The 25601-nt window shown below is 49.1% G+C and overlaps 1 protein-coding gene and 1 non-coding gene across 2 annotated transcripts in view; one reads left to right on the top strand and one right to left on the bottom strand.

The window, feature by feature from the left end:
* The first annotated feature begins 5431 nt into the window (after window positions 1–5431).
* Window positions 5432–25601, top strand: part of ASAP3 (ArfGAP with SH3 domain, ankyrin repeat and PH domain 3) — a 49510-nt gene continuing 29340 nt past the window's right edge. Inside the window, 1 exon segment of the mRNA XM_040229588.1 lies at window positions 5432–5656. Coding sequence (XP_040085522.1) covers window positions 5528–5656 — 129 coding nt within the window. The 5' untranslated portion in view covers window positions 5432–5527.
* Window positions 24374–24477, bottom strand: LOC120855259. The gene has a single exon (XR_005719222.1). It is a non-coding gene; the product is annotated as a U6 spliceosomal RNA (small nuclear RNA).

The raw sequence follows: 25601 nt of genomic DNA, 5'->3' as shown, positions 1-25601 counted from the left end.
AGATTACCCCAAACCTAGAAACTTAGGGAAAATTCCAATGTAATTGAATTGCTCACATAATATTTAAATAAAAACAAAGCATTATTTTATTGAAAAGAAAAATATCAGAAGAAAGGAATTGGATACTTAACTGTGAATATAGTGGTGACTTTTCAATGACTTCAGTTGCAAAGAGGAGCAGAGAGATGGGGCAGCAGCTAGAGGGAGAAGTTAGAATCCAAGAGGAGTTGCTTTCTTATGGGAGGTATTGCAGCCTGTGTCCACGCTGATGGGAATGGACTTTTCTGTACTTTCTTCCCTGTCTTTGCTCATTCTGTCCCAACTCCTTCAAATCCTTCAGGGCTCAGATCAGGTCCCCTTCTTCTCTGAAGCCTCCCCAGCTTCCCTGAGCCAGACACCAAAGGACTCGTTGCCCTTCCCCATTCCTAATTCCCATAACATCTATTCAAGGGCATTTTTAAGTACAAGTTCTCTGAGAATCGCTCCCTATCTTGCCCATCTTTGTATCCAAAGCCTTCTCACTCCTCACTTTTCACTCAAGAGTACACCTAGAACTGCTTGATAAAACGTTTATTGAGTGAACAAGTGAATTCCAGGGAGCTGAATTTACACAGGTTGGTCCAGGGACCTAGAAACAGCGATTTTATAAGTAGTGTATCTCAAACTCTTCTCTTGAAATAGACTTAGTAAAGTGAATGTTTATGTAGGGCGGTCTGGAGAAACAACTAGAAGCAGCTGGAAATTTCCAGCAACTGGAAATGTTCCCTTTAAAACTTCCTGACACGTTCCCTGGCGGTCCAGTGTTAGGCTCAGTGCTCGCACTGCTGGGGCCACATTCAACCCCTGGTCAGGAAACTAAGATCTCACATGCGGCGCAGTGTGGCCTAAACAAAATAAAATTTTTAACCTACCCTGATATTGCTCTGGTTTTATCTTATTTCCAAATAATACTGTAATTTATTTATTATTTATTATTCATTTTCTCCCAAAAGTCTTGAAATAGAACTTGTACTTCAGAAAGTGACCCACCCTCAAAGTACGTGTCTCTTGGTTTGAGTATCTGGTAGGGGATTTGACACTGAAGAGGTTGCTTTACAAAATAGTTAGGAATTTGTTAGCTTGCAAGGTATTATTGGAGAAGGCGTTGGCAACCCACTCCAGTACTCTTGCCTGGAAAATCCCATGGATGGAGGAGCCTGGTGGGCTGCAGTCCATGGGGTCGTGAAGAGTTGGACATGACTGAAGTGACTTAGCGGCAGCAGCAGCAAGGTATTATGATCGTATTCTGCCTCTGTGGGATGTCACGTTTTAATTATAGGAGAGAATATACGGAACATGTATATCTACTTAATTTATAAGAGGCAATATTTTCTAGTTAGGTAGCATAGTTTGGTGATTAATAATAAAACTAAAGCAAAAGCTCTGTAGTCATGCAGACCTGGGTTGCAGTCTTGGTTACATTATTCATTCATTCTGAGAGTGAAGTTGCTCAGTGGTGATCACCTTTTTGCAACCCCATGGGCTGTAGCCTACCAGGCTCCTCCGTCTATGGAATTTTCCAGGCAAGAATACTGGAGTGGGTAGCTATTCCCTTCTCCAGGGGATCTTCCCAACCCAGGGATCGAACCCAGGTCTCCCACACTGCAAGCAGACACTTTACCCTCTGAGCCACCAGGGAAGCCAAAATAAGTGGGTCATTCATTCTGACTTTACACAAATTAACAACCCCTCTAAGCCTTGGTTTTTTCCATCTCTAACACAGAGACAGGAAGAATAATGTTCCCCACCTCCTTGGGTTGTTGTAGGTATTGAGTGAGGTATTGCTTGTATAGCCCTTGGCTCTGTCACTAATACGTAGTAGAAAGAAAGTAGAAAGTGAAGTCGCTCAGTCATCTCTGACTCTTTGCGGCCCCATGGACTGTAGCTTGCCAGGCTCCTCCATCCATGGGATTTTCCAGGCAAGAATACTGGGTTGCTATTTCCTTCTCCAGGGGATCTTCCTGACCTAGGGATCGAACCTGGGTCTCCCAAACTGCAGGCAGACTCTTCACCATCTGAGCCACCAGGGAAACCAGAGCACATAGTAAGTGCTCAATAAATAAGTGGGCCAGAAACCCAGACCAGCAAATAGATGATTACAGCGGGTTGCCATTTCCTTCTCCAGGGCATCTTCCTGACCCAGGAATCAAACCCGGGTCTCCTACATTACAGGCAGATTCTTTACTGACTGAGCTATGAGGGAAGCCCCAGTACATAGTAAGTGTTCAATAAATAAATGGGCCAGAGACCCAGACCAGCAAATAGGTGACTACAGCCTTCATTGAGAAGTGCTGGGGCAAAGGGTACTGAGTCCAGTGGGAGTCCCAGGAAAAACATTAGGGAAGGCTTCCTGGAGGAACTGACATCTTATCTGAGCAGCTGAAAGGAGGCTGGGATATGTTATGGGAAGAATAATGAGAGAGCTGTGTTCCCCTGGTGGCTCAGATGGTCAAGTGTCTGCCTGCAGTGTGGGAGACCCTGGTTCAACCCCTGGGTCAGGAAGATCCCCTGGAGAAGGAAATAGCAACCCAGTATTTTTGCCTGGAAAATCCCATGGATGGAGAAGCCTAGCAGGCTACAGTCCATGGGGTCGCAAAGAGTCAGACACGACTGAGAAACTTCAATTTCTACTGTATTTTCTTTTCCGTTCATGGCAGGTGAGGAGAGATGAGAGGTAAGGCTGTAAATGGCAGGAGCAAGAGATCATATAGGACCAGATAGCCATGAAGAAGTTTGTCTTTCACTCAGAGAGCAATGGGGGTCATTGGAGAATTCTAAGGAGGGGAGCAGCCGACCAGATATGCAAGACTAGGGGGAGAGAGACTGGTGAGGAGATGAGAGGTGGTGTGATCTGAACTAGTGTTGGCCAGGAAATGGAGAAGGTGACCATGTTTGTGAGACATTTAGGAAGTAGTGATAATGACTGAGTGAAGGCTGGTGGAAGGAGATGGGGAGTATGATTTCCGGGGGCACAGTGGTGCCTTCCACCAAGACAGAGAGAGAAGGAGTGAGGTACAAGATGGTCAGTTCAGTTTTGGACACGTAGACTGTCTGTGAGGTAGTCACATGAAACCATCCCGTAAATGGTTATATACATAGATCTTAACCCAGAGAAGGTTCCAGGCTGGAGAAAGAGTCTTGGAAGATGTGATAGGCTCAGTAATGGCCCCCAAAGATACCCAGGTCCTAATCCTTGGAACCTGTTATTGTCTATGGCAAAAGGAATTTTGCAGATGTGATTAATTTAAGGATCTTGAGGAGGGGAGGTTATCCTAGATCCTCTGGATGGGCCAAAAATGTAATCATAAACATGCTAATAAGATGGAGATCAAGGGAAATTTGACCACAGAAAAGAAGGTAATATGACACAGAAGCAAGATGGCCTTTAAGATGTGAACTTTGCCACAGGCCAAAGAATGCAAGGAATGTAGTTCTAGAAGCAGGAGAAGGTGAGGAAACAAATTCTCTAGAGCCTTTGGAGGGAGTGTGGCCCCGCTGATACCTCGATTTCAGTCCAGTAAACTTCAGACTTCTGACCTTTAGGACTATAAGAGAATAAATAGGTGTTGTTTTAAGCCGCCAAATTTGTGGTAATTTGTTACAGAGGAAATGACTATAGAAGACATCAACATTAATGGTGTAAGGAGAGCTGTTGGGGTTGCATGAAGGTTTCCAGGAAGCCTGGGTGGAGTGAGAAGAAGAGCAAGGGGTCCAGCCTTTAAGATACACCCAGAGGGATTTCCCTGGTGGCTCAGTGGATGGGGATCTGCCTGCCAATGCAGGGGACATAGGTTTGATCCCTGATCCAAAAGGATTCCATGCAGCATGGAGCAACAAAGCTCATGCATCACAGCTACTGAGCCTATGTGCTGCAACTACTGGCTAGCTAGATAATCTTCTCAATAAGGTAGTGGGGTGAAATACCATGAGGTCATTTCAAAAGCAGGGAGATTCAAGCTTAGAGAAGCAAGCAATTCACTCAGCTGTGTACAGCTTGGTCCACAGCAGTGCCAGGATGGGAAGTGAGATCTGACTCCAAAGCCAATGTTCTTCAGCGCAATGCTTCCTGATATTTTCTAGAGGACCTCATGCTCCAGAACTAAACCTAAGTGGATTTTTATCCTGAACACCATCCCTCATCCACCCAAATATATACGTCCTTTCCCAAGAGGCAGAGTTTAGTGGGTGCGAAGGAGTGGTAGTCTTGAGCCTGGTCGGGATGGTGAGTCGGTGAAAGGCAGGAGACTGAGCCCAGAAAGAATGAAGGTGTGGGTGAGAGGGCTGGGTAAGGGGTGGTGGGGAACCAGTTCCTGAGCGCCTGTTGGGTACACGCACGTGTGAGGCTCCCTCCTGCCCAAATCACAACCAAGTGGCATTAGACTTCCCATTCTGCAGAGGACGAAACTGAGGTTCCAAGGAGGGACGTATTTTTCCTTAAATCACAGCTAGCTAGGTCACCAAGACACACAGACCCCGGAAGCACGGTCCACGGTTAGGAACGGAGCCAAGGGGCGGGTGTGGGCGGTCCTGGACGAGCAGAGGCACAGAAACTGGTGTGCGGGGCAAGGAAGGGGTGGGGCGATCCGGGGCGCAGGCAGGGCACCGAGAGCCCTCCGATCCCGGGCTCGAGAGAGCGATGACGGACCGGGTGGGGATAAGGCTGAAGGGTGAGATCGTGAGGGCTGCGAACCAACAGACAGGAGAGAAAGACACAGGGTGCATTCAGGAGTGGTGCGGAGATGGGGCCCCGGGCTTTGGGAGGGAGGGTAAGTTCAGAGGCCCGGGAGCCCGACAAAGGGGCGGAGCCCTGGACGCGCCGAGAGCGAGGTCGGGCGGAGGAGCTTTAAAGGAGGCCGAAGCACCCGGCAGAGACGCAGGGAGAGGGGACGCGGAGCCCTCAGAGGGGCCAAGGGCAGCGACGCGAGCCAGGGGCGGGGCAGTGAGCCAGGGGCGGGGTTCTCAGGAGCCGGGAGGCCAGGGGGCGGGGTCGATGGACCGGGGACCGGGTAGTGAGCCAGGGGCTGAGCTCTCGGGAGCCGGGAGTCCAGGGGCGGGGCCGATGGGCCGGGGGCGGGGCAGTGAGCCAGGGGCGGGGTTCTCAGGAGCCGGGAGGCCAGGGGGCGGGGCCGAGGGGCCGGGGGCGGGGCAGCAAGCCAGGGGCGGGGTTCTCAGGGGCCGGGAGGCCAGGAGCGGGGCCGAGGAGCCCGGCGAGGGCCGAGGCCGCGCGGTCCCGGTTAAGGTGCAGAGAGAGGCTGGAAGGCTGTGGGCGGGGCTGAGAAGCGGGCGGGGTGGGAAAGGTCGGGGCTCCCGGGACGCTTAGGGGAACGCGGCAGTGCCAGGCGAAGGGGGCGGGGCGGCACGGAGGGGGCGGGGCGCGCCGAGTCCCGGACTGCGCTCGCGGCAGGCGGAGAGGCCGGCCCCGCTCAGTGCAGCAAGCGCCCCCCGGGCCCCATTCCCGCAGCCCCGGCGCCCACACCTCGCGCCCGCCATGCCCGAGCAGCTCAGCGTCGCCGAGTTCCTGGCCGTCACGGCAGAGGACCTCAGCTCCACGGCCGGGGCTGCTGCCTTCGCCGCCAAGATGCCCCGGTGCCGTGGGGCAGCCCTGGCGCTGGAGGAGGTGAGAGGAGGGCCGCGGTGGGAGGGGTCTGGGGTCCCGGCAGGGCCTTTCCTTGACCTTCACAGGCGTGACCCGAGCAGTGATGGTTCTTACCGCGCCCCAGAAACCTGCCCCTTCTCTAAATCTTTGAGAACCGAATGCATCTCTAACATCTGGGTCCTCCCCGTCGAGTGCCTGGGGCGGAGAGCGAGGAACCATTAGGGGGGCCTCGCAGTCACCTCGACGACAGACTTCCCAGGTCGAGGGACATACCCACAATGTTCTTGATGACCTGCAGCCCGGTCACTGGCGGGTTTGCTCAGCGCCTCACAGCATCTGTTTGGATTTTCATCTTTGGAGCCGCACAAGTTCGTCCCCTAAGTCACTCCCTTTCTGGGAAGACTACCTTCCCGCCACAGTCCTGAACGAAACTTCTCCCTGGGAACAGGGAGGCCCCCTCTCCCCCAGACTGCTGGTTCTGAGATTTGGCTGGTAGTGTGGAACGAATGCGGAGGAGAAGGCGCCAGGAGCCGGGGTTCACCTTGGCCAGGCTGTTCAGGAGTTTACAGTCTCCTCTCCCCTCCCCTCTCCTCTTTGTCTTTTCCAGCACTGCCGTCCCAGGCCTTTCCTTTGGCCTTTGCAGGCTGCCCCACCCCATTCCCCTGCTCAGAGGAGTTCTTTCCTTTTCTCCAGACCCACCGCACTTTCCTGGGCCTCCTCTGCCGGAATATTCTAGGGCAGACACCCTGAGGCTTTGGGCCAAAGGAGAATAATGTGTTTTTGCAGCTCCCTTTCAGAAGATGCCCTGAATTTAGGTGGCGTTTTGGACCTCAAGTGGCTCTCACCTTCCGTCCTTCACCCTGAGAATATTGAGCACCTACTGTGTAGCAGATAGAAAGATTAGTAGTTCCTCATACTCTGGGCCAATATCTTGGGGAATCTTTCCTCCTTCTCCTCTCCCCTGCAGTCTGAACCCCCATCCTAGAGTAGTGATGATAGAGGACTGTGGAAAGATCATCCTCTTTGGGGAAGGCGGTGGACCTGTGTTCAAATTCTGGCTCCGCAGTTTGTCAGCTGTGTGAGCTTGGGCATGTGACCTGATCTGTTTGTGTCTCCACTTTTGGCATCTGTAAAATGGGGATAATAATGTTTGCCTCATGGGACTATGGTATTAAATGAAGCCACGTAGGTAACGCATGCATTTTCATTAATGGAATGATTATAGGGTTAATTGACAGACCTCTTTAGACGGGGCTGGGTCTCTTTTTGTCCTCATGTCTTTCACAGTTCAGTTCAGTTCAGTCTCTCACTTGTGTCTGACTCTTTACGACCCCTTGGACTGCAGCACGCCAGGATTCCCTATCTATCACCAACTCCCAGAGCTTACTCAGACTTACGTCCATTGAGTTGGTTGTGCCATCCAACCATCTCATTCTCTGTTGTCCCCAGCCTAGCCTAATGCTTTGCATATGGTGGGGGAGGGGCAGTACTTGTTTGAAGCAGCGATGACCTTTGGCTTCTTTCCTTGAGCAGAACCAGTAGCTTGGAACCTACCGCCTGTGAATGTAGGATGTATTTTACTGGAGGCTTACAGGGAAACTGCCCAGAACCTCCTCTTGAGGAGAGAGAGCCTCCAGAGGATTGTCTTCATTTTGTGACCTGGAAGAGGTCAGTGCGATCAGCATCGTTAGGGCTTTCACAGTTCATACTCCTGTTGGGGTTGTTCATTAATATGTTAAATCAGAGCAGGATCTGGAGAAAGGGCTGTACTATGAACCTTTCTCCAGGGACAGAAATGCCCATTTATGCCCGTGCATCTGGTCTTGCCCGGCTCCGTGTGGGTAAGCACTGGTGTGTGCCTGGGAGAGGGAGTCCTCAGAATGGATCTGGAGGCCACTGCAGGCTCCTATCAGGACTCTGCCTTGGCTCCAGTGTAGGCCTGACAAAATCCAAATCTTTGCCTTTGAGACTTTAGTTTGGTGCATGCATGTGTTCATTTTTGCAACAGAAAGGTTTCTGACACCCAAATTCAGCTTTTCTCTTCAGCATGTCAGTGCCTCAAAAGTTAGACTCTGACCTTTGGACTTTCCTGAGGTTTCCTGTTTGGCTTTGCGTTTGTGTTTATATTTACATGCAGTTTGATGCTGGCATTCCCCCAGTCTCAGTTCTGGGCATGACTGACCCCCATTCTTGAAGCTCTGTTTGGCTGAGTCAAAATTTGACTGATTCTCAAAGCAAGTCCTCCAGCTGGTTTCCTGGGAGTAACTAAGGGCTCTGCCCTGGGACTTGCAGTCTTTTTTTTGCTGTCCTGCTAAGGAGGGTCCTGGGTAGGTTACAGGAAACTAGAATATCAATGCTGAGAAGCGCTTGAAGGTCAAGATCACCTAGGAACTGCCATTTAAGATGGGGAGGGGACACATGTATACTATGGCTGATTCTTATCAGTGTTTGACAGAAAACAACAAAATTCTGTAAAACAATTATCCTTCAATTAAAAAATAAATAAATTAAGATTAAAAAAATAAATCTGAAAAAAAAAAAAAAAGATGGGGAAACTGATATCCAGGGAGTACTATAGATTTGTCTAAGCACCCACAGCTGGGGAATGGAGAAATCAGCATTTCCAGCCAAATGTTCTAACCTTTGGTCCTATTCGCTTTCCTTCTAAAGTCCCTATGTAATTTCTCTGAACCTCAGTTATTTACCCTTAAGATGGGTCTAATAATCCTTCCTTGCTTACCTCTCTGGGTTGGTAAAGGTTTTTGTTTTTAATTTAAAACTGTTCAAATATAAGGGAGTATTAAAACAGATAATCATTCTATCAGCCACCTTCTTCCTGTCCTGGGCCATTGTTACATTGATATTCACAGTAATACAGGTGAAAATGGACCCAGGGAGATTAAGGCAGTTGCCTCGTGTCACATCGTGGATCTGTCTGACTTTAAGGCTGTTCTGTGTCAGTTCTCCACGCTATTTCTCTGCTAGACACCAAGAACGTAAAGATGCTGCTCGGGTTTGCTGTCTGGTAAGTGGAACCCCAGGAGTCTATCCAGAGTACACAGAGAAAGATATGGTTAGTGCCATAAGAGACCAGTGGAGCAAGGCAGGGAGAGAGACTGATGTAGTCAGGGACAGCTTCCTGGAGGAGCTGACACTTTCCAGATGCGTTTTGAAGGATGGAAGAACTCCACTAACTGGAGAGGACAAGTGAATGAGTATGGAAACAGATGGGAAGAAAGCATATTCAGGAACCAAGTAAGCCACTATGACTTGTAGTGAGCCACTAAGTCTCACTATGACAATGCTGAGACTTTACGCTATGTCATGTATCTTAAACTACCAATGAACGTACAGTGGGTCTTGGATGAATCAGTCCACCACACATACACTTGTGTTTTGTATATGTTTTTGGAAATTTAATGAAGTTTTCATTGAACAAAAGACATACTGATTTTTAATTAAAAAATGTAAAGGCAACAGAAAAGCTGCAGTCACCTCTGACCATGTCTCATGATTCCTGTCCTCTCCCCAGAGGTAACGGCTATGTAAATGTGCACGCTTCCCAGTATCTGTCCTCAGAGAAAATGTGTTCTCAGTAAAGGGGTGGTGGTGAAGAGGGACGTTTACCTAAATCAGTATCGTGTCTTATAATGCAGTTTTAAGTTTCCTTGGAGTCAAATTAATCTTTTCCTTTGTAACTTAAGCGTTTTTGAGTCTAGTTTTAGAAAGGATTTCATTCTTAATTCTCAGTGTTCTTGTGAATTCTACGTTCTGCTTTGTCGTGTGTCAATACTCGTTTTACCCAAATAATAACATTTCTGTTTTTTAAAAAAATGGTAGAAATTATGTAATCTTAGAGATTTTTTTTGTTTGCAAGAAACAGAAAGCCTCTCAAGTCTATGTTGAAGGGAAACTTGTTTTAAGGAATTAGAGGTGCCTTGTGGTACTGGGGAGCAGTAGACCTCACCCAGGCCTCACCAAGGCCCCACTTGAGGCTGCAAAGTCATCAGGAGCAAAAGCAGCTGCTTCATCCTTCCCACTGCCTCCGGCCTCTGTTTCTTTCTGCACCTCTGAGCAGTGCTTTTGCTCACTCATCATCACCCAGGCCCCCAAGGGCATCACACAGTCTTCTGGGCGGCCGGGCATCGTTAGCCCCCACTTGCACGTGAACTCACTGGTCCAGCTTCTGAAGGCAACCAAGCCAGTCTTGTGTCCCACTTCCAAGTTCCACCAACCTTCTGGACTGGTTCCAGAAGCTGGGTCTCCGCCCCTGGTTTCATCAGCAGAGGTCATGAAGGGATAGACCCAGGCAGGGAAACACAGCCACGGAGACCTACACTGAGGGAGGAGACACTTCTCAGGGAAGAGGGGCAGGACCGGAAAGTCCCCACCCTCGCCCCTACTTGTCCCTGGCAATCCATTTGGCACAGTCTAGGCTCCAGGGAGAGGCGCTGTGTCCATCCTGTTTTCTGCCTCTGGTTATCCAGGTGAAGAGGAACCCCAGTTTGGAAAACTCAGCCGTAGTGCATTTAAAAAGATGGCGAGCTGAGGCATGCAGCTTGACTTGGAGGGTCTTGAATGTCATTTAGGCATCTGGGCTTTTTGCTGGACAGCAGAGACAAGTCGACCAATCATGTTGTCTAAGGATTGGATGAGGTTGTCGCTGCCGAGGGACAGTGGCCAACATCGTGCAGGGAAACTGCTCCATGCCAGGCCCCACATTGGGCCCTGGGTAGACACATTACTCATTAAGAGAGACATAGTCTCTGCTCTACTGAGCTTATAGTCTCCTGGGGAAGACAGACAGTAAGTAGGTCAGTAATTGCACATGTCATAAATGTCATGGAGGCTCCTCCTCCCTGTCTAGGCCTGCCCTGAGGCTTGGTTCTGGGTCCTCATCTCTGCAGGCAGTCTCGTCCATACACATGGGTTCAGTGTTCTGGTTTCAGCTGGCTCACATATGTGTACCTTTAGCCCAGACCCCGGAGAAGGCAATGGCACCCCACTCCAGTACTCTTGCCTGGAAAATTCCATGGACAGAGGAGCCTGGTAGGCTGCAGTCCATGGGGTCGCTACTAGTCAGACACGGCTGAGCGACTTCACTTTGACTTTTCACTTTCATGCATTGGAGAAGGAAATGGCAACCCACTCCAGTGTTCTTGCCTGGAGAATCCCAGGGACGGGGGAGCCTGGTGGGCTGCCGTCCATGGGGTCGCACAGGACACGACTGAAGTGACTTAGCAGCAGCAGCAGCAGCCCAGACCCTCATGTCCAGCTGCTCACATGGCTATTTCACTTTCACTTGGTCAGTGTGTCCAAAGCCACGTCACAGCTTCTGCCCCAGGCTAGCCCTTCCAGTTTTCCCTTTTCAGAGAAAGGTCTTTCCCTCTCTTCTGTTACACAAGCCAGAAGCTCCGTGTCCTTCATCACTAAAGGTAATTAGTGTTAACTTCTAAGCGTCTCTGTCTGCTTTTCTACAGCGCGACCCTGGTCCACGTCACTGTCACCGCTCCCCTGGAATGCTACACTGGCCTCCTAACTTGTCTTTCCACTTTTACTCTGGCTCTGTTCTCCCTAACAGCCCTGTGTCGCTGTCTTTGGCAGCATACATCCTAGATACATTTTACATTTACTTGTGTAATTACTTTATTAAAATCTGATTTTTCACTAGATTTCGACTTCCATGAGACAAGAACCTCTCTCACCACTGGATCCCTAGTGTTGACCATAGCACCATAGTAGGAGCTCAGAAAATATCAGTGGAATAACAATGAAAAGAAGAAACCTGAAAAGGAGCATTAATAGAGAATAATGGGGTGAGGGTGCTCTAGTTGGAGAGAACACCATAGGGCACATCTGAGTCAGTAAAGAACCTAAAGTGTTTATGACACTGAAAGAAGGCCAGAGGAACAAAAGCATAGCCTGGCAAATGGAAGAGCCACCCCAGATGAGTTTGGGAAGCAAGGGCCAGATGAGCCTCAAGTTTGTAGGCCCTGGTGGCAAGTCTGGATTTCATTTATTTTGCAGGCAAGCAACATGACCCAATTTATATTTTTTATTTCTTTTTAATATTTGCTTCCTTTAATATTTATTTATTTATCTGGCTGCCCTGGGTCTTAGTTGCAGCATGCAAACTCTTAGTTGCTCCATGTGGGGTCTAGTTCCCTGAGCAGGGATTGAACCAGGACCCTCCTGCATTGGGAGCAAGGAGTCTTAGCTACTGAACCACCAGGGAAGTCCCCCTCAACTTATATTTTAGAAAGATCGTTATCAGCTGCTGCATGGAGACGAGATGGGAGGAGTTGGGAGAAGACCCAGGGAGGCTGTTGGCAGTTGTTCATGGAAGAGACGATGGTGGTTGTGGGGAGAAGTGGTTGGGGCTGTGGTTGGTGGAGAAGTGGGCAGATTCTAGAAGGATTTTATAAGTAGTGACAGCAGGATTTGTTGATGGAATGCATGTGGGGAGGGTCAAGAATGGTTCCCAAATTCCTAACAGAAGAATGCCATTGCCCCTTCCTGGGAAGAGAAATCTGAGACAAGAACAGGTCTGGAGGGTAGTCAAGAATTCTGTTTTTACATCTTATAGGTTTTTGAAGCATTCAAGTGGAGGAGTCAAGAAGACATTTAGATATATTCATTTGAAGGTCAAAGGACTAGGCAGGAGATACACATCTGAGAGTTGTCAGCATTGAGATGGGCTTCCCTAGTAGCTCAGATGGTGAAGCGTATGCCTGCAATGCAGGAGACCTGGGTTCGATCCCTGAGTCGGAAAGATCCCCTGGAGAAGGAAATGGCAACCCACTCCAGTATCCTTGCCTGAAAAATTCCATGGACAAAGGAGCCTGGTGGGCTATCGTCAATGGGGTCACAAAGAATTGGACACGACTGAGTGACTAACATACACACACAGCATTGAGATAATGGGTTTCAGACTTGGATCTGTGTAAGCATCACCTGGCGTCATTCCCAGAGAGTCCTATTGAATAGCTGTTTCTTACTTAGCCTTCTTATTGCAAGTAACAGAAACCAACCTGAGCTGATTTAAACAGAAAAGAAGTTCACTGAAAGGGAATATTCAGTAGTTCACAGGATTTCTGGGAAGCTGGAGAACTGGGGCAAGGCAGCAGACGGGATCTCAGCCAAGCCACTCTACTGAGCCAGTTTGGCGAGGACACTGCTGACATGCATTAAATGCCGCAGCTTGTACCGCCGCTGTCCCCTGGGGACTGGGTACCTTCACCGTTGGTGTGGTTATTCAGTCGCTCAGTCGTGTCAGACTCTTTACGACCCTATAGACTGCAGTATGCAATGCTTCCCCGTCCTTCACTATCTCCTGGAGTTTGCTAAAACTCATGGCTGTTGAGTCAGTGATGCCATCCAGCCATCTCATCCTCTGTCGCCCCCTTCTCCTGCCCTCAATCTTTCCCAGCATCAGGGTCTTTTCCAGTGAGTTGGCTCTTTGCATCAGTTGGCCAAAGTATTGGAGCTTCAGCATCAGTCCTTCCAGTGATATTCAGGGTTGACTTCCTTTCAGATTGACTGGCTTGATCTCCTTGCTGTCCAATTTTGCCATCAGTTATCAGAACGATCTTCCACTCTCTGCTCCTGATTCCAAGTCTGCATTGAGTGCCTCTGATTGGCCAAGCCTAGCTCCTGCATTCCTGTACCCTAGCTTCAAGGGAGTCTGGAAATCATTAATTTGGTCTTGGCAGCTTTTGTAGAAGGCAAGCTCTGCTGAGGCTTGTGTAGCAAGTAGTTTCCTAGGTGTAGGAAAGAGGTTTAGATACCAGTCTGGCAGAAATGAGAAATGTCCTTGGCAGGTTCACCAGCCTGCAGGAGAATGTCTGGGAATCTGCATCTTAACCAGCACCCCAAGGAGATGCTCATGTAGGTGGTCTATGAGCTACATAATACATTTAATGCGTTTAGTGCTTAAAGAAGTGGGAGTAGACAAGATCACTCAGGGAGAGGAATGAAGACAGCCTGGGCTCAAGCTCTGGGGAGCTCCAGGTCTGACCGGTTAGGATGGGAAGAATAGTTAATAAGGGAGATAGAGGAGCTGCCAGGGAGGAAGGAAGGAAATCAAGAGAGTACAGTGCCTCAGAAGCCAGGGGAGGAATGTTTCGATGAAGGAGCAATGCTCAGCTCTGTCAGAGGTCCAGAGGTCAAATAAGAAAATGACAGAGCCATGACTCCTAATGTTGGCAACCTGGAGGTCATTGGTGACCTTAAGTGCTATTTTAAGGTCACCTTAAGTGACCTTAGTGCTGTTTTCCCCTCCACACCGGCCTGGACTAATTTGAGGGGGAGACAGATGAGAAATTTTCCTGAGAAGGGAAGTAGAGACATGGGATGCCAACCAGGGACCTGGGCCAAGAGGGTTTTCCAGGCCAGACTTAGAACCCGGCTCTGTCTGAGCCCAGCCTCTTCCCACTCCCGGCTGCCTCTGCACGAGGACACAGGGTCCTCCTGGAGTGTGAGCCTCAAGCCCAGTCTTGCAAAGTCTCCTTGTCTCCCCAAATTTGAATCTTTGGGCCCAACTTCCTTGCTTGGTATTCAGCTGTTTCTGGCCACCAAGGTGACACAGGCAGGTTTGGGGACAGAAACTGGAGTTTTAGGTCAGAGTAGAAGGGAAATGCTTTCTGCAAAGTCAATTTGGTAGTATAGTCCTCGGATATCTTTGCCAGAAGATTCCTTTGATAGGCTCAGAGTATATGCAGCAGTGAAGCCCACAGGGGCACAGTGAGTTCCTCAGACTCTGGGGCAGGGCTTTGGGCCCCCTTTGTCCTGGGAACTTTGGGAGTGGGCCTCACTGTGAAGGTACAGGAGGCTAAGCTGGGAACAGCTGCTAAAGGTTTTCTTTTTTAAAAATTATTTTATTTTTTTGGCTGCACTGCATGGCATGTGAGATCTTAATTCACCAAGCAGGGATCAAACCAGCACCCCCTGGTTTGGAAGCACAGTGTGTTAACCCCTGGACTGCCAGAGAAGTCCCTGCTAAAGGTTTTCTAACTGGGCTTGGTTTTGACTTTGAGCTTTCAAGAACTTCAGATGTTGTTGGCTCCACCCAGACCTACAAATCAGAATCTCCCAGCGGTGAGACTTGGGCAAGGGAACAGTCAGAAGTTCCCCAGGCAACTCTGACGAGCAGTCAGAGTGAAAACTATTATGGTGAGCTGTGCGTGCTCACTTAAGGTTTATTACTCGTTAAACACTATTTATTGAACATGGTAGTCTCTGAAGGCATAGACATGACAAGGTACCCACCTGGGAGGGAGAAGAACTCGTGCCCATGGAAAGATGACTGACAGCCCGCAGCATAAAGGGGTGTGGCTGAGATCGAAGGAGAGAGTCCTGTAACTGAAGTCAAGCAGACTTGGGTTTGAATTCTTATGGGTTATGTGACCTCAGGCACATGACTGGAATTGTCTGAACCTCAGTTTCCCCATCTGCAAATCAGGGTGATGATAACTGTCTTATGGGGTTTTTTTTTTGAGGGGCTTACATATAAAGCCTCTAGCATCTACCTGGCACATAACAGATACTTAATTTTTAAAATTCTCTTTTACTGAAAACACAAGTATCCCTGCTTATAGAATAGTTAAGTAGATTAGTAACCACAGAGAAAAGAGGAAGGTCATTGCAATAGGGATGAGGTAATTACCGTGAGTAAGCACTAAAATTGTGTAGTTCTGGCACCGGAGCAAAATGAGAAATCTTGTGTACCTTGCGAGTGTCTGGGAATGAGTAGCTGAGCCTGATTCTGGACGAGACGGGGTGTCCCCTCAGCTCTGCCCTTTGCTCTCTCCCATCCATTTCTTTCCACATCAAACATTTGTTGAGAGCCGTCTCCATTCTCAGTCCTGGCTGCACATCACAATCCCCTGGGTTGCTTTTAGATAGTTTTTTTTTTTTTAATGGAGATAAAGTTCATATGACACAAAATAGGCCATTTTAATCATTCTAAAATGTACTCTTCAGCAGTCTTTATTCACAGGGTTGTGCAATAATTGCCACTGTCTAATTCTAGAACATTTCCATCAGGCCAAAAAAGAAATACTGTGCTCACTAGAAGTCACTCCCCACTATGACTCCCTCCAGCCTCTGGCAACTGTCAGTCTCCATGGATTTGCCTATTCCAGACATTTCACTTCAGTGGAATCCTACAGTATATGGACTTTTGTATCTGGCTTCTTTCAGTTAGCTTAATGTTTCAGGGTTCTTCCATACCCACCTGGCAACGTTATAAGCATTTCTCACGTACATATTAACTCTTGTAATCCCCATCAGAGGCACAGAGAGATGAAATAGCCCAGGAAGCAGAATTGCCAAAGCACGTACACAGGATGAGCATGCAATATTTGCAGCTTACTTACACTAAGAATTATTCACTGATTATACGAAATTCTAATGTAACTGCGTGTCCTGTATTTATTTTTGATACATTGGGCAACTCTGCCAGCAGTAAGTGGCCAAGCCAGTTATTTGGATGTGAGCACATGGGAGTACCTCACCTCTCACTCCCCCGGGGACTCTGACTTAACAGGATGTTAAGTATGAAGTGAGGCTCTGGCTCCCTTATTTTTTTAAGCACTCCAGGTCTTTCCCCTGATAATCTGGGGTTGTGTATCAGGCCCTGGGCATGCAGAGATGTCTGCTATCTTCTTCCATGCTTCTTCTTCCTGGCTGTCATACAGCCCTCCCTGTGTGCCTGACACTGGGCTAGGTGCTTAAATGCCTGTTGGCATTCAGTCTTATGAGATAAGTGCTATTTTTATCCCTTCGAACAGATAAGGACATGGAGGCTCAGAGAAACTGAGTCACTTGCCTCAGGTCACACAGCTAAGAGAATTAGAACTAGAATTTGGACCTCAGAACACTGTGATGTCCTGAGTTCTTAACCCCTGTTGCCTTTTCTGTGTTTCCATAGGGCCCTGCTACTATTCATATATTCATTCATTCATTCCACGAAGGTTTACTGCTGCTCACGTGCCAGGCCCTGTGCTGGGTGCTGTGGATATGAAAGCAAATGAGCCCACCCTTGCCCTCCCCTTGTAATTAATTGATTTTTAAAAAATTCTGGCAGCCCTGGGTCTTCATTGCAGCGTGCAGGCTTCTCATCAGAGAGCACAGTCTCTAGAGCGCCCGTTCGGTAGTTGCAGCAAATAGGCACTCTAATTGTGGCATCCTTAGTAGCTCCAGGCATGTGGGATCTTAGTTCCCGACACCAGGATCAAACCCCGGTGCTCCCCCCACCCCAACCACCCCCACTGCCTGCTGGCAAATTCTTATCCTTGCCCTTTTAGTGTTTTCAGTGCCCGTAGAGAGTCAGAAGTGGTAAATAAGGGCCACGATTGCTCTGATAGAAGCCTGTGGTGGGCCTGGGGTGGCATAAAGTCAGTTCTGTTGTGGTGGGGGGGGCAATGACCTGTAAGCTGAGTGGGAAAGGATGGAGTGTTTGCTAGGCAGCATGGTGAAAGGTCTAGCAGCTGGAAACAGACACACTGAGGAGACTGCAGAGCTGGGGAAGACCGGGGTTCAAGGGGTTCGTGGTGACCATCAGGTGGGGGCAGGGAAGGATTCACCCAGGCCCACCCAGAGACCCCAGAGGACGGGAGGCATGGGGCCCTGCTGCCCTGTCCCAGGGACAGGCTGCGTTCTCCTCAGGGTTGGGTGGAATTCAGGGCTCGGAGCCAGAGGTCAGATGGGAATCTACAGCAATCCTCGGGCAGAGTTCTTGCTGTCTTAGCTCATCTCTGCTGAGCAGTCTCCCGAGGAAAATCCCAGCCAGGAAACTTGGGGTTTGTGGAGGCCTCGGTGCACACAAAGGGTGCGGCTCCCTTCCTGCAACCCCTCTTCCCCCCCAACCCCAACCCTGCTTCCCATCCCACCACCCTGCAAGGGGCAGCTCATGAGGCTGAGTTGGCAGGGCTGGCTGGGTGCCCGGGATGGGGAGACGGCTTCAGGGGCCCGACCGTGGAGGCACATGGCCAGCCACAGTCTCCAGCAGCGCAGGAAGGAAAACAGCGAGAGACTGAGGGACCCTGAAATAATAAATGTCAGAGCTGGCAGGAGCCTTCCATGTCACCGCCCAGCCCCTCGTTCCAGACAGGAGTCGGCCTAGGGAGGGAAGGAGACTGACTGCTCGAGGTCACAGCGGGGGCCGGGGCAGACCTGGGACTGGCAGTGGAGCCCGTCCTCCAGACTGTCCCAGCCTGGATGCTCAGGTGCTGGGGATGGGGGCTTATCCAGATGAAAACCATTTGGAGACATTTGCTCCTGCTGGTGGGGCTTCCCAGGTGGCGCTAGTGGTAAAAAAAAAAAAAAAAAAAAAAAAAAAAAACCCAACTCATCTGCCAATGAAGGAGATGTAAGAGACACAGGTTCGATCCCTGGGCTGGGAAGATCCCCTGGAGGCAGGCATGGCAACCCACTCCGGTATTCTTGCCTGGAGAATCCCGTGGACAGAGGAGCCTGGCGAGATACAGTCCATAAGGTTGCAAAGAGTCAGACAAGACCAAAGCTGACTTAGCATGCATGCACGCTCGTGCTGGTGGCCAAACTTGGGGAAGCCTTACCGAAGATGCTTAACTCAGCTCTGAGTCCTGGAGCTTTGACCAGGAAGGGTCATGTCTGCAGGTGGGGAAGCTGAGGCACAGACAGAGAAAGGAATTTGCTCAGAGGGATACAGAGGGGCTGATGGCAGAATTGAGCCTAAAATTCAGTGCCCCCACTCCTTTCCCTAAAAATGTTTCTGCATTGCTTCCAAAGATGCCTGACATCCACCGTTAGAAAAACCATGACCTAATTTATTAATAATCTTCACAGCCATCCTTAAAGAGCTGAGTGGGGCTCAGAGAGGGGTACAAGTGAGAGAAGGCTCTGGAGCAGAGGGCGCTACTTACAGGACTCTGAGCCAATTGCCTCACTTGCCCCAGCCTCGGTTTCCTCATCTGTAAAATGGGGAGGATATTAACTACCTCACAGGAATAAACAAGGAAACAGAAATAAACCAGCATTCTGTAAGTGGGGGTGGTGGCTGGATTCATGTAAGCAGATCCTCCTGGGAGGTTGGAACCCAGGTGTTTCCTGTTGGTGATCTGCTTTGGGCCGGGCTGGGCTGTGCTGTCCCATCACCTAGTCAAGCCTGAGGTTCAAGGTTGCACCCCTTTTCTCCCACTTGGGCCTGGGTGTGCAGATGTGTCCCTGAGTCAATCTTTCTACCACAATAATTTTTTTTGGCTGAGTCGTGCGGCTTGCAAGATCTTAGTTCCCTGACCAGGGGTTGAACCCATGCCCTCTGCAGTGGTAGCATGGAGTCCTAACCACTGAACCACAAGGAAGTCCCATCTACCATGAGAATTTATTGGGTCACTCTTCTCTTGTTCAGAACTCTGCAGGACCTCCCCATCACTCGTGGGCTAAAACCTAGAAGTTTGGGTTAAACGCATGGATTGTGAAGCCCAATACCCTGGGCCTGAGTCCAGTCACACCACTTACCAGCTATGTGAGCTGGACAAATGCCATAACTTCCTCGGGCCTCAGGTTCCTCATCTGTAGAACTTTCTGGGGATGTTGACAGGATTGCGTGATATAATGCAGAATCTGTCACGTTCTTAGAAGAAGCCTGGCACGTGGCGGTAATGTAAAACCATCCCCTGGCTTCTCACTAGGAACATGGGCTCCCAGTGGGTCATGCAGGGTCCCACTTAGCCTGAAGCCTCACTACTCGCCACTTCCCCACCCAGCCTGGTAAGTGCTTGCCACATAAGTTCCGGGCCGTTCCCCAAATGTGCTGACGCTTCAACCCAGGGACTTTGCCAAGGCACCTCTCCCCTCTTTTTTTTTTTAATGAATTAATTGGGCTGTGCCGGTTCTTCCTTGAGGCGCAGGGGACCTTCGATCTTCATTGCAGCATGTGAGATCTTTAGTTGTAGCCTGTGGGATCTAGTTCCCTGACCAGGGATCAAACCCAGGCCCCCCGCACTCGGAGCACAGAGTCTTAGCCACTGGACCACCAGGAAGTCCCCTCTCCCCTCTTAGAGCTGTCTTCCCATCCTGCTTTTCTCCACCAATGTCTCCTCATCTTTTCAAGGCTCTGGTGAAGCATTACTTCATCCCAGGGTAGGGTGGGCGCTCCTCTGCCCTCCTCCACCCAACAGGCATCTCTTCTGCTCCAGCCTCATCCAGGCTGCCTCAGCTCTTGGCTGGGCACATCCTTGTCTACGTTTGGCCTGACCTCCTCTCCCCAGCACTTGCACAGTCAGGCAGAGCACAGCTGGACACTCAGGATGTGTGGACAAGCCCTTACTGTGTACCGGCAACTCTGTTGGAGACCTTACCCCAGCCCCTGCCTCGGCCCCACTGGGCAGAGAGGGGCAGCCTTCAGATTTGAGGTCCCAGAGTAGATGCTGTTCAGGGAGTAGAACTGAGCTGGGATTGCCTGGAGGTGGGATGCTAGCGAATACTTCCCAGTCCCACCCTTGCCCCTCCTTGCTGGCCATCCATGAAGGGCCCTGTGGGGCTCCCTGCCTTTCTCTGGATCTGCTGGTTGGGCAGGTGGGTGAGCAAAAGCAAAACTTAGAGCATGATACGAATAGGACAGCTCACATTTGCAAGGGCTACAAACTTAGCCAGTCCTTATGATCCAAATCCCAATGGAAAGTGGCTGAAGCAGGAGTGATTATCATTCCCATAAAATTAAAAAAAATTATTAATTTATTTAATTGACTGCGTCAGGTCACACGGGATCTTTCATTGCTTGGACCCTCTAGTTATGGCACACAGGCTCCAGTTTGGGTCCCAGGTTGGTCTCTGCTACTTTCTGGCTGTGTGAGCTCAGGCAACTTTCTTCACCTCTCTGAGCCTCCCTGACATCAGCCAGATGGGAATAAAAGCAATACCTGCCTTATCGGGATGTTGTGAGTCTTAAAGGGTGGATGTCAAATTGCTTTGCAAACTGTAAAGCCAGGTGCAAGTTTTGGATTTACTCTTTCCTTAGTTTGTTTGCATTTCCAGTGAGAGCTGGGGCCAGAAACTCACCTGAGCTTTTGTTTTGCAGTCTGTAAAATGAGGAGATAATGTTAGGTTATCTCCCACATTCTGTGATTTAGTCTCTCAAGGGACGACATCATGGTCCAAGGCAAAGGTAGAAAATGGTTTTCATCTCCTGTGCCAATTATAGTTTGATAGGTAGAGGCTACCTGAAGAACTGCCTTAACAGAATGATGAAACAAAGCCAGTCAGTGGGGAAAATACTGTGGTGGATTAATCATGGCTCCAGCGGTCATGAAATCCCACAGAAGAGGTGCCTATGCCCTGTATTATAATAGTCCAAAGGAATGAATGTCCACCGGTGAAATTTAATCTGCAGCTCCCAAGGCCTTAGCTTTACCAGCTCTACCCCCTGGATTGGGTCGTCATGGTTACCGCAGCTGGTTCTGAGAAACCACAGGCCTGAAGAATGGCTCCTATTGATGAATCCTGACCCAGGAAGGGGACATGCAGAAGGCCCTGCCACGCAGGGAAGCTGGGCACAGCCCTAGTGCTGCCATCTGTGGACTTTTGCTGCAGTGAGGGAGAGCACGGTGTGTGTGTAGGGGGCGGTGTGTGTGTGTGTTTATGTCTGGGGTGGGGTGGGGGGCAACATGGAGCTGTATCACCAACTGGAATTCAGACTTTGTCCAAGCCCAGCCAGGCAAGGCTGCCTGAAGGACTCCGGTTGATTTTCTAAGTTCAGACATGTCCCTGGTACTCTGAGTTTCGCCTCCCTTTGCCCAGTGCCTGCCCAGACTCTTGCGTGAACTCTTAGCTTTGAGAGAAATCTAAATGGCCATCCCTGTTGATTCAAAATCTGAACCACACTCTACCACCCGAAGTCCCTGAATACTTCAAGCTCACACCTTCCAGGGTAGCTTATTCTTCCTTAGGACCTTCTTCTGTTTGAGCTGATGTCTGTTTCTGTCTCTCTAACTTCTACCTGTCAGTCCAGGGAATCCTCTTCAGGGCCAACTTTAACCAATCTGTTTTCTCTCTAGTAGGACAGCCCTCAGAGAAGGCAATGGCACCCCACTCCAGTACTCTTGCCTGGAAAATCCCATGGATGGAGGAACCTGGTAGGCTGCAGTCCATGGGGTCGCGAAGAGTCAGACACGACTAAGCAACTTCGCTTTCACTTTTCACTTTCATGCATTGGAGAAGGAAATGGCAACCCACTCCAGTGTTCTTGCCTGGAGAATCCCAGGGACGGGGGTGCTGGGTGGGCTGTCGTCTATGGGGTCACACAGTCGGACACGACTGACGTGACTTAGCAGCAGTAGCAGCAGCAGGACAGCCCTTGGAGTATTTGCAGTGGGGGGCCAGCCACTACTGTCAACTTCCTTTTCTTTGGACAGGTCTCCCTCTGTTGCTCCCTCCTCCCTAGGAGGGAGGAGGATGTTGAGGGGATGTTGAGGGGATATGATAAAGATGCTTGAGCTGAGATTCAGGCTCAAAGGCAGATCCAGCCACAGGATCAAAGGAGCCATGTCTCGGTGGGGCTGCTTGCTCGTAATGAAAGAACATTGGCGCTGGACTTGGCCAGACCTGGGTTTAAATTATGACTCTGCTGCTCCGCAGTGTTATGTGACCCGGACAAACCTGGACATGCTCCTTCCCCTGGCATTTTCATCTACAAAATGCAGATGGTGATGCCTACCTCAGAGGGTGGCTGGAAGAGTGACAAGTAAGAGCCTGGCCCAGAACGCTTCCTCAGGCACTCAGGATGTGTAACGCCTTGCACTCTGTGGCTGCCCAGTGGCAGAGGTTGCACTGTGGTCCCTCGGCACCGTGGTTCCCACATCTTGCTGAGCAGACTCATGGGTTGGGGGAGGTATCTTCAATTAGCTCAAGGAAAGATGAGAAATCCTCAATCAAATTCAGTTTCATTTTGAAATGGATAATATTATTATCAATCAAATAATAGTATTCTAAGCATTTTACCTATGTGGGTTCATTTCATTTCCCCAATAACCTTATGTAGTAAAAAACTATTATCATCCTCATTTCATAAATAGGGAAATTGAGGCACAGAGAGGTCACATAGCAAATATCTAAATGGAGCTAGAATTCAAGAGCGGGTAGTTTGGGGCCAGCCTCCTAATTTTAGCCATGATGATTTACTGCATCTCTGAAGGGTAGAATTAAACCAGTGATCCCCAAACTTTAGCATGTGTCTGAATCACCTGGAGGGCTTGTGGAAACACAAATTGCTGGACTCCACCTCCAGATTTTCTGATTCAGCTGAAGAATTTGCATTTCTAACAAGTTCTCAGCTGATGTGATGCTGCTGACCCCACTTAGAGAATCACTGACTTGGGAATTAAATAGACCCCCTTGAGTCCAGAGGCTAATTTTTGTCTTTTCCGAACCTATCCAGTCACAGGAATGAGGAAGGAGGGCTGATCTCATACAGAGGCAGAAAACAAACCACAGTAAAAATCATGCTCATATTTTCCAAATGCCTCAAGCCTTGGCACATGCTCTTATGTCTGCAATCTCATCTGAGCCTCACAGTGACTCTGTGAGCTAAGTGGAGAGTGGATTTTTTTCCCCATATGATATTATCTTTCTCCTATTTTAAAGAAGGGGGGGCGGAATGTGGCTGGGCTAGTGTCAGCCAGGGAGATAGTCTCCAGGAGACTGGGGCTAGAATCTCAGCTTGTGACTCACACCATGGTAGCCTCGTTACCGGAGTTCCAGAAACCTCTGTGCCTTTCTCCAAATCCCATCCCATTCCCAGGCTATGAGCAGAATTTCCTCCTTAAAAATAGGCTTCCCAGCTGGTAAAGAATCCACCTGCCAATGTAGCAGATGCAAGAGACGTGGGTTCAATCCCTGGGTCGGAAAGATCCCCTGGAATAGGAAATGGCAACCTACACCAGTATTCTTGCCTGGGAAATCCCATGGGCAGAGGAGCCTGGCGGGCTACACTCCAAGGGGTCACAAAGAGACATAACTAATCATACACACGCATGACAGAAGTCACCCCTTCCTTTTTTGTTCTTTTATGAATCCTTTTTTCTTTATTTCTTAGAGCAGTTTTAGGCTCACAGCAGAACTGAGTGGAAAGTATAGAGAGTTCCCATATACCCCTGGCCCTACACATGCACAGCCTCCCCCGCTATCATCACCATCCCACGCTAGCACGGAACATTGGTTATCGTCGGTGGACCTGCACCAACACACCATTATCACCCGAAGTCCACAGTTTGCATTAAGGTTCTCTCTTGGTGGGGAACATTCTGTGGGTTTTGACAGCTCTGTAGTGAGATGTGCTCACTAGTGTAGCATCACGCAGAATAGTTTCACTGCGTAAAACTCCTTTGTGCTCTACCCACTCTCTCCCCCTCCCTCCAACCCCTAGCAACCACTGACTTTTTACAGTTTCCATAGTTTTGCGTTTTCCAGAAAGTCATATACTTGGAATCATATAGTATATATGATTTTCTTTTCTTGTGCCTCTCTATGGCCTTTTTAGATGGGGTTCTTTCCTTTTAAGTTTCCTTCATGTCTTTTGTGGCTTGATAGCTCATTTTTTTTTTTATGTTTTCTTGACTTTTTATTGTCCTATTTTCAATTTCCTTGACTCATGTGCAAATGTTAGTATTTCTATTCTTTTTCCTTTCTTAAAAAAATTATTTTAATTGGAGGATAATTACTTTACTGTACGGTGATGGTTTTTGCCATGCACCAACATGGAAAAATATGGCACACCTCACAAATTGGCATGTCATCCTTGCACAGGGGCCATGCTAATCTCTGTATCATTCCAATTTTAGTGTATATGCTGCCGAAGTGAGCACGATAGCTCATTTCTTTTCAGTGCTAAATAACAGTCCACTGTCTTCCAAGTTTTGACAGTGATGAATAAAGTTGCTATAAACATCCATGTGCAAGTCTTTAAGTGGAAATAATTTTCGGCTCATTTGAGTAAATACCAAGGAGAGCAGTTGCTGGATCGTATGGCAAATGTCTGTCTGTTTTTGTAGGAAACTGTGAAACTGTCTTCCAAAATGGCTGTGCCATTTGCATTCCTACCAGCAATGTGTGAGAGTTCCTGTGGCTCCACTTCCTCACCAGCATTTGGTGGTGTCAGTGTGTTGGGCTCTGATCATTCTAATAGGTGTGTGGTCCCTCCCTTCCTTTTAAAAACTACTTGCTGAAAACTAACAAATGAAATATCCGTTACATACCATTGGTCAGAACTCTGTCACGTGACCACATTTAGTGGCAAGGTAACCTGGGAAGTGTAGTCTTTATTGTGACTGGCCAAGTGGCCATTTGAAAAATCAGGGTTCTAATTGCTAAAGGAAGAAAAGAGAACGGGTTGAGAGCCAACCAGTAGCATCTGGTCTACTGCAGGGAAGACAGACCCTCTTAAACTAGTTTGAGCTGTCAAGGGAACTTGTTGGGTAGATTTGGGGGTATCTCATGGAGGCCCAAGGACAGGAAGTACGGAAGGGCCTCTCAGAGTGAAGGACCTGGAAAGTTGTCAGAAACCAGGGCAGCTCTTTTCTTGTGCCTCTCTATGGCAGGGTGGGTCTTGTTTCCTTCTTTCTACACATCTACTTTGTTCTTTTCCCTTTGCCCATGGTAGGGAAGGTGTCCCAGCTTAACACTTCCAGTCAATTAGCTAGCTTTCCAGAAAGTGAAAAAGTGAAAGTGAAGTTGCTCAGTCGCGTCCAATTCTTTGTGACGCCATGGACTGTAGCCTACCGGGCTCCTCTGTCTGTGGGATTTTCCAGGCAAGAATACTGCAGTGGGGTGCCATTTCCTTCTCCAGGAGATCTTCCTGACCCAGGGATTGAACCCGGTCTCCTGCATTGTAGGCAGATGCTTTACCATCTGAGCCACCAGGGAAGTTCAAGCTTTCCAGAGCTGATTCCAAATTTCTTGGAAAGAGAATCTGATTGGCCTGGCTTGGGCC

Source organism: Oryx dammah, unplaced genomic scaffold (genome assembly GCF_014754425.2).
Source record: "Oryx dammah isolate SB20612 unplaced genomic scaffold, SCBI_Odam_1.1 HiC_scaffold_27, whole genome shotgun sequence".
In the NCBI taxonomy this organism is placed as follows: Eukaryota; Metazoa; Chordata; class Mammalia; order Artiodactyla; family Bovidae; genus Oryx; species Oryx dammah.
This window is presented reverse-complemented; position numbering and strand designations above follow the sequence as displayed.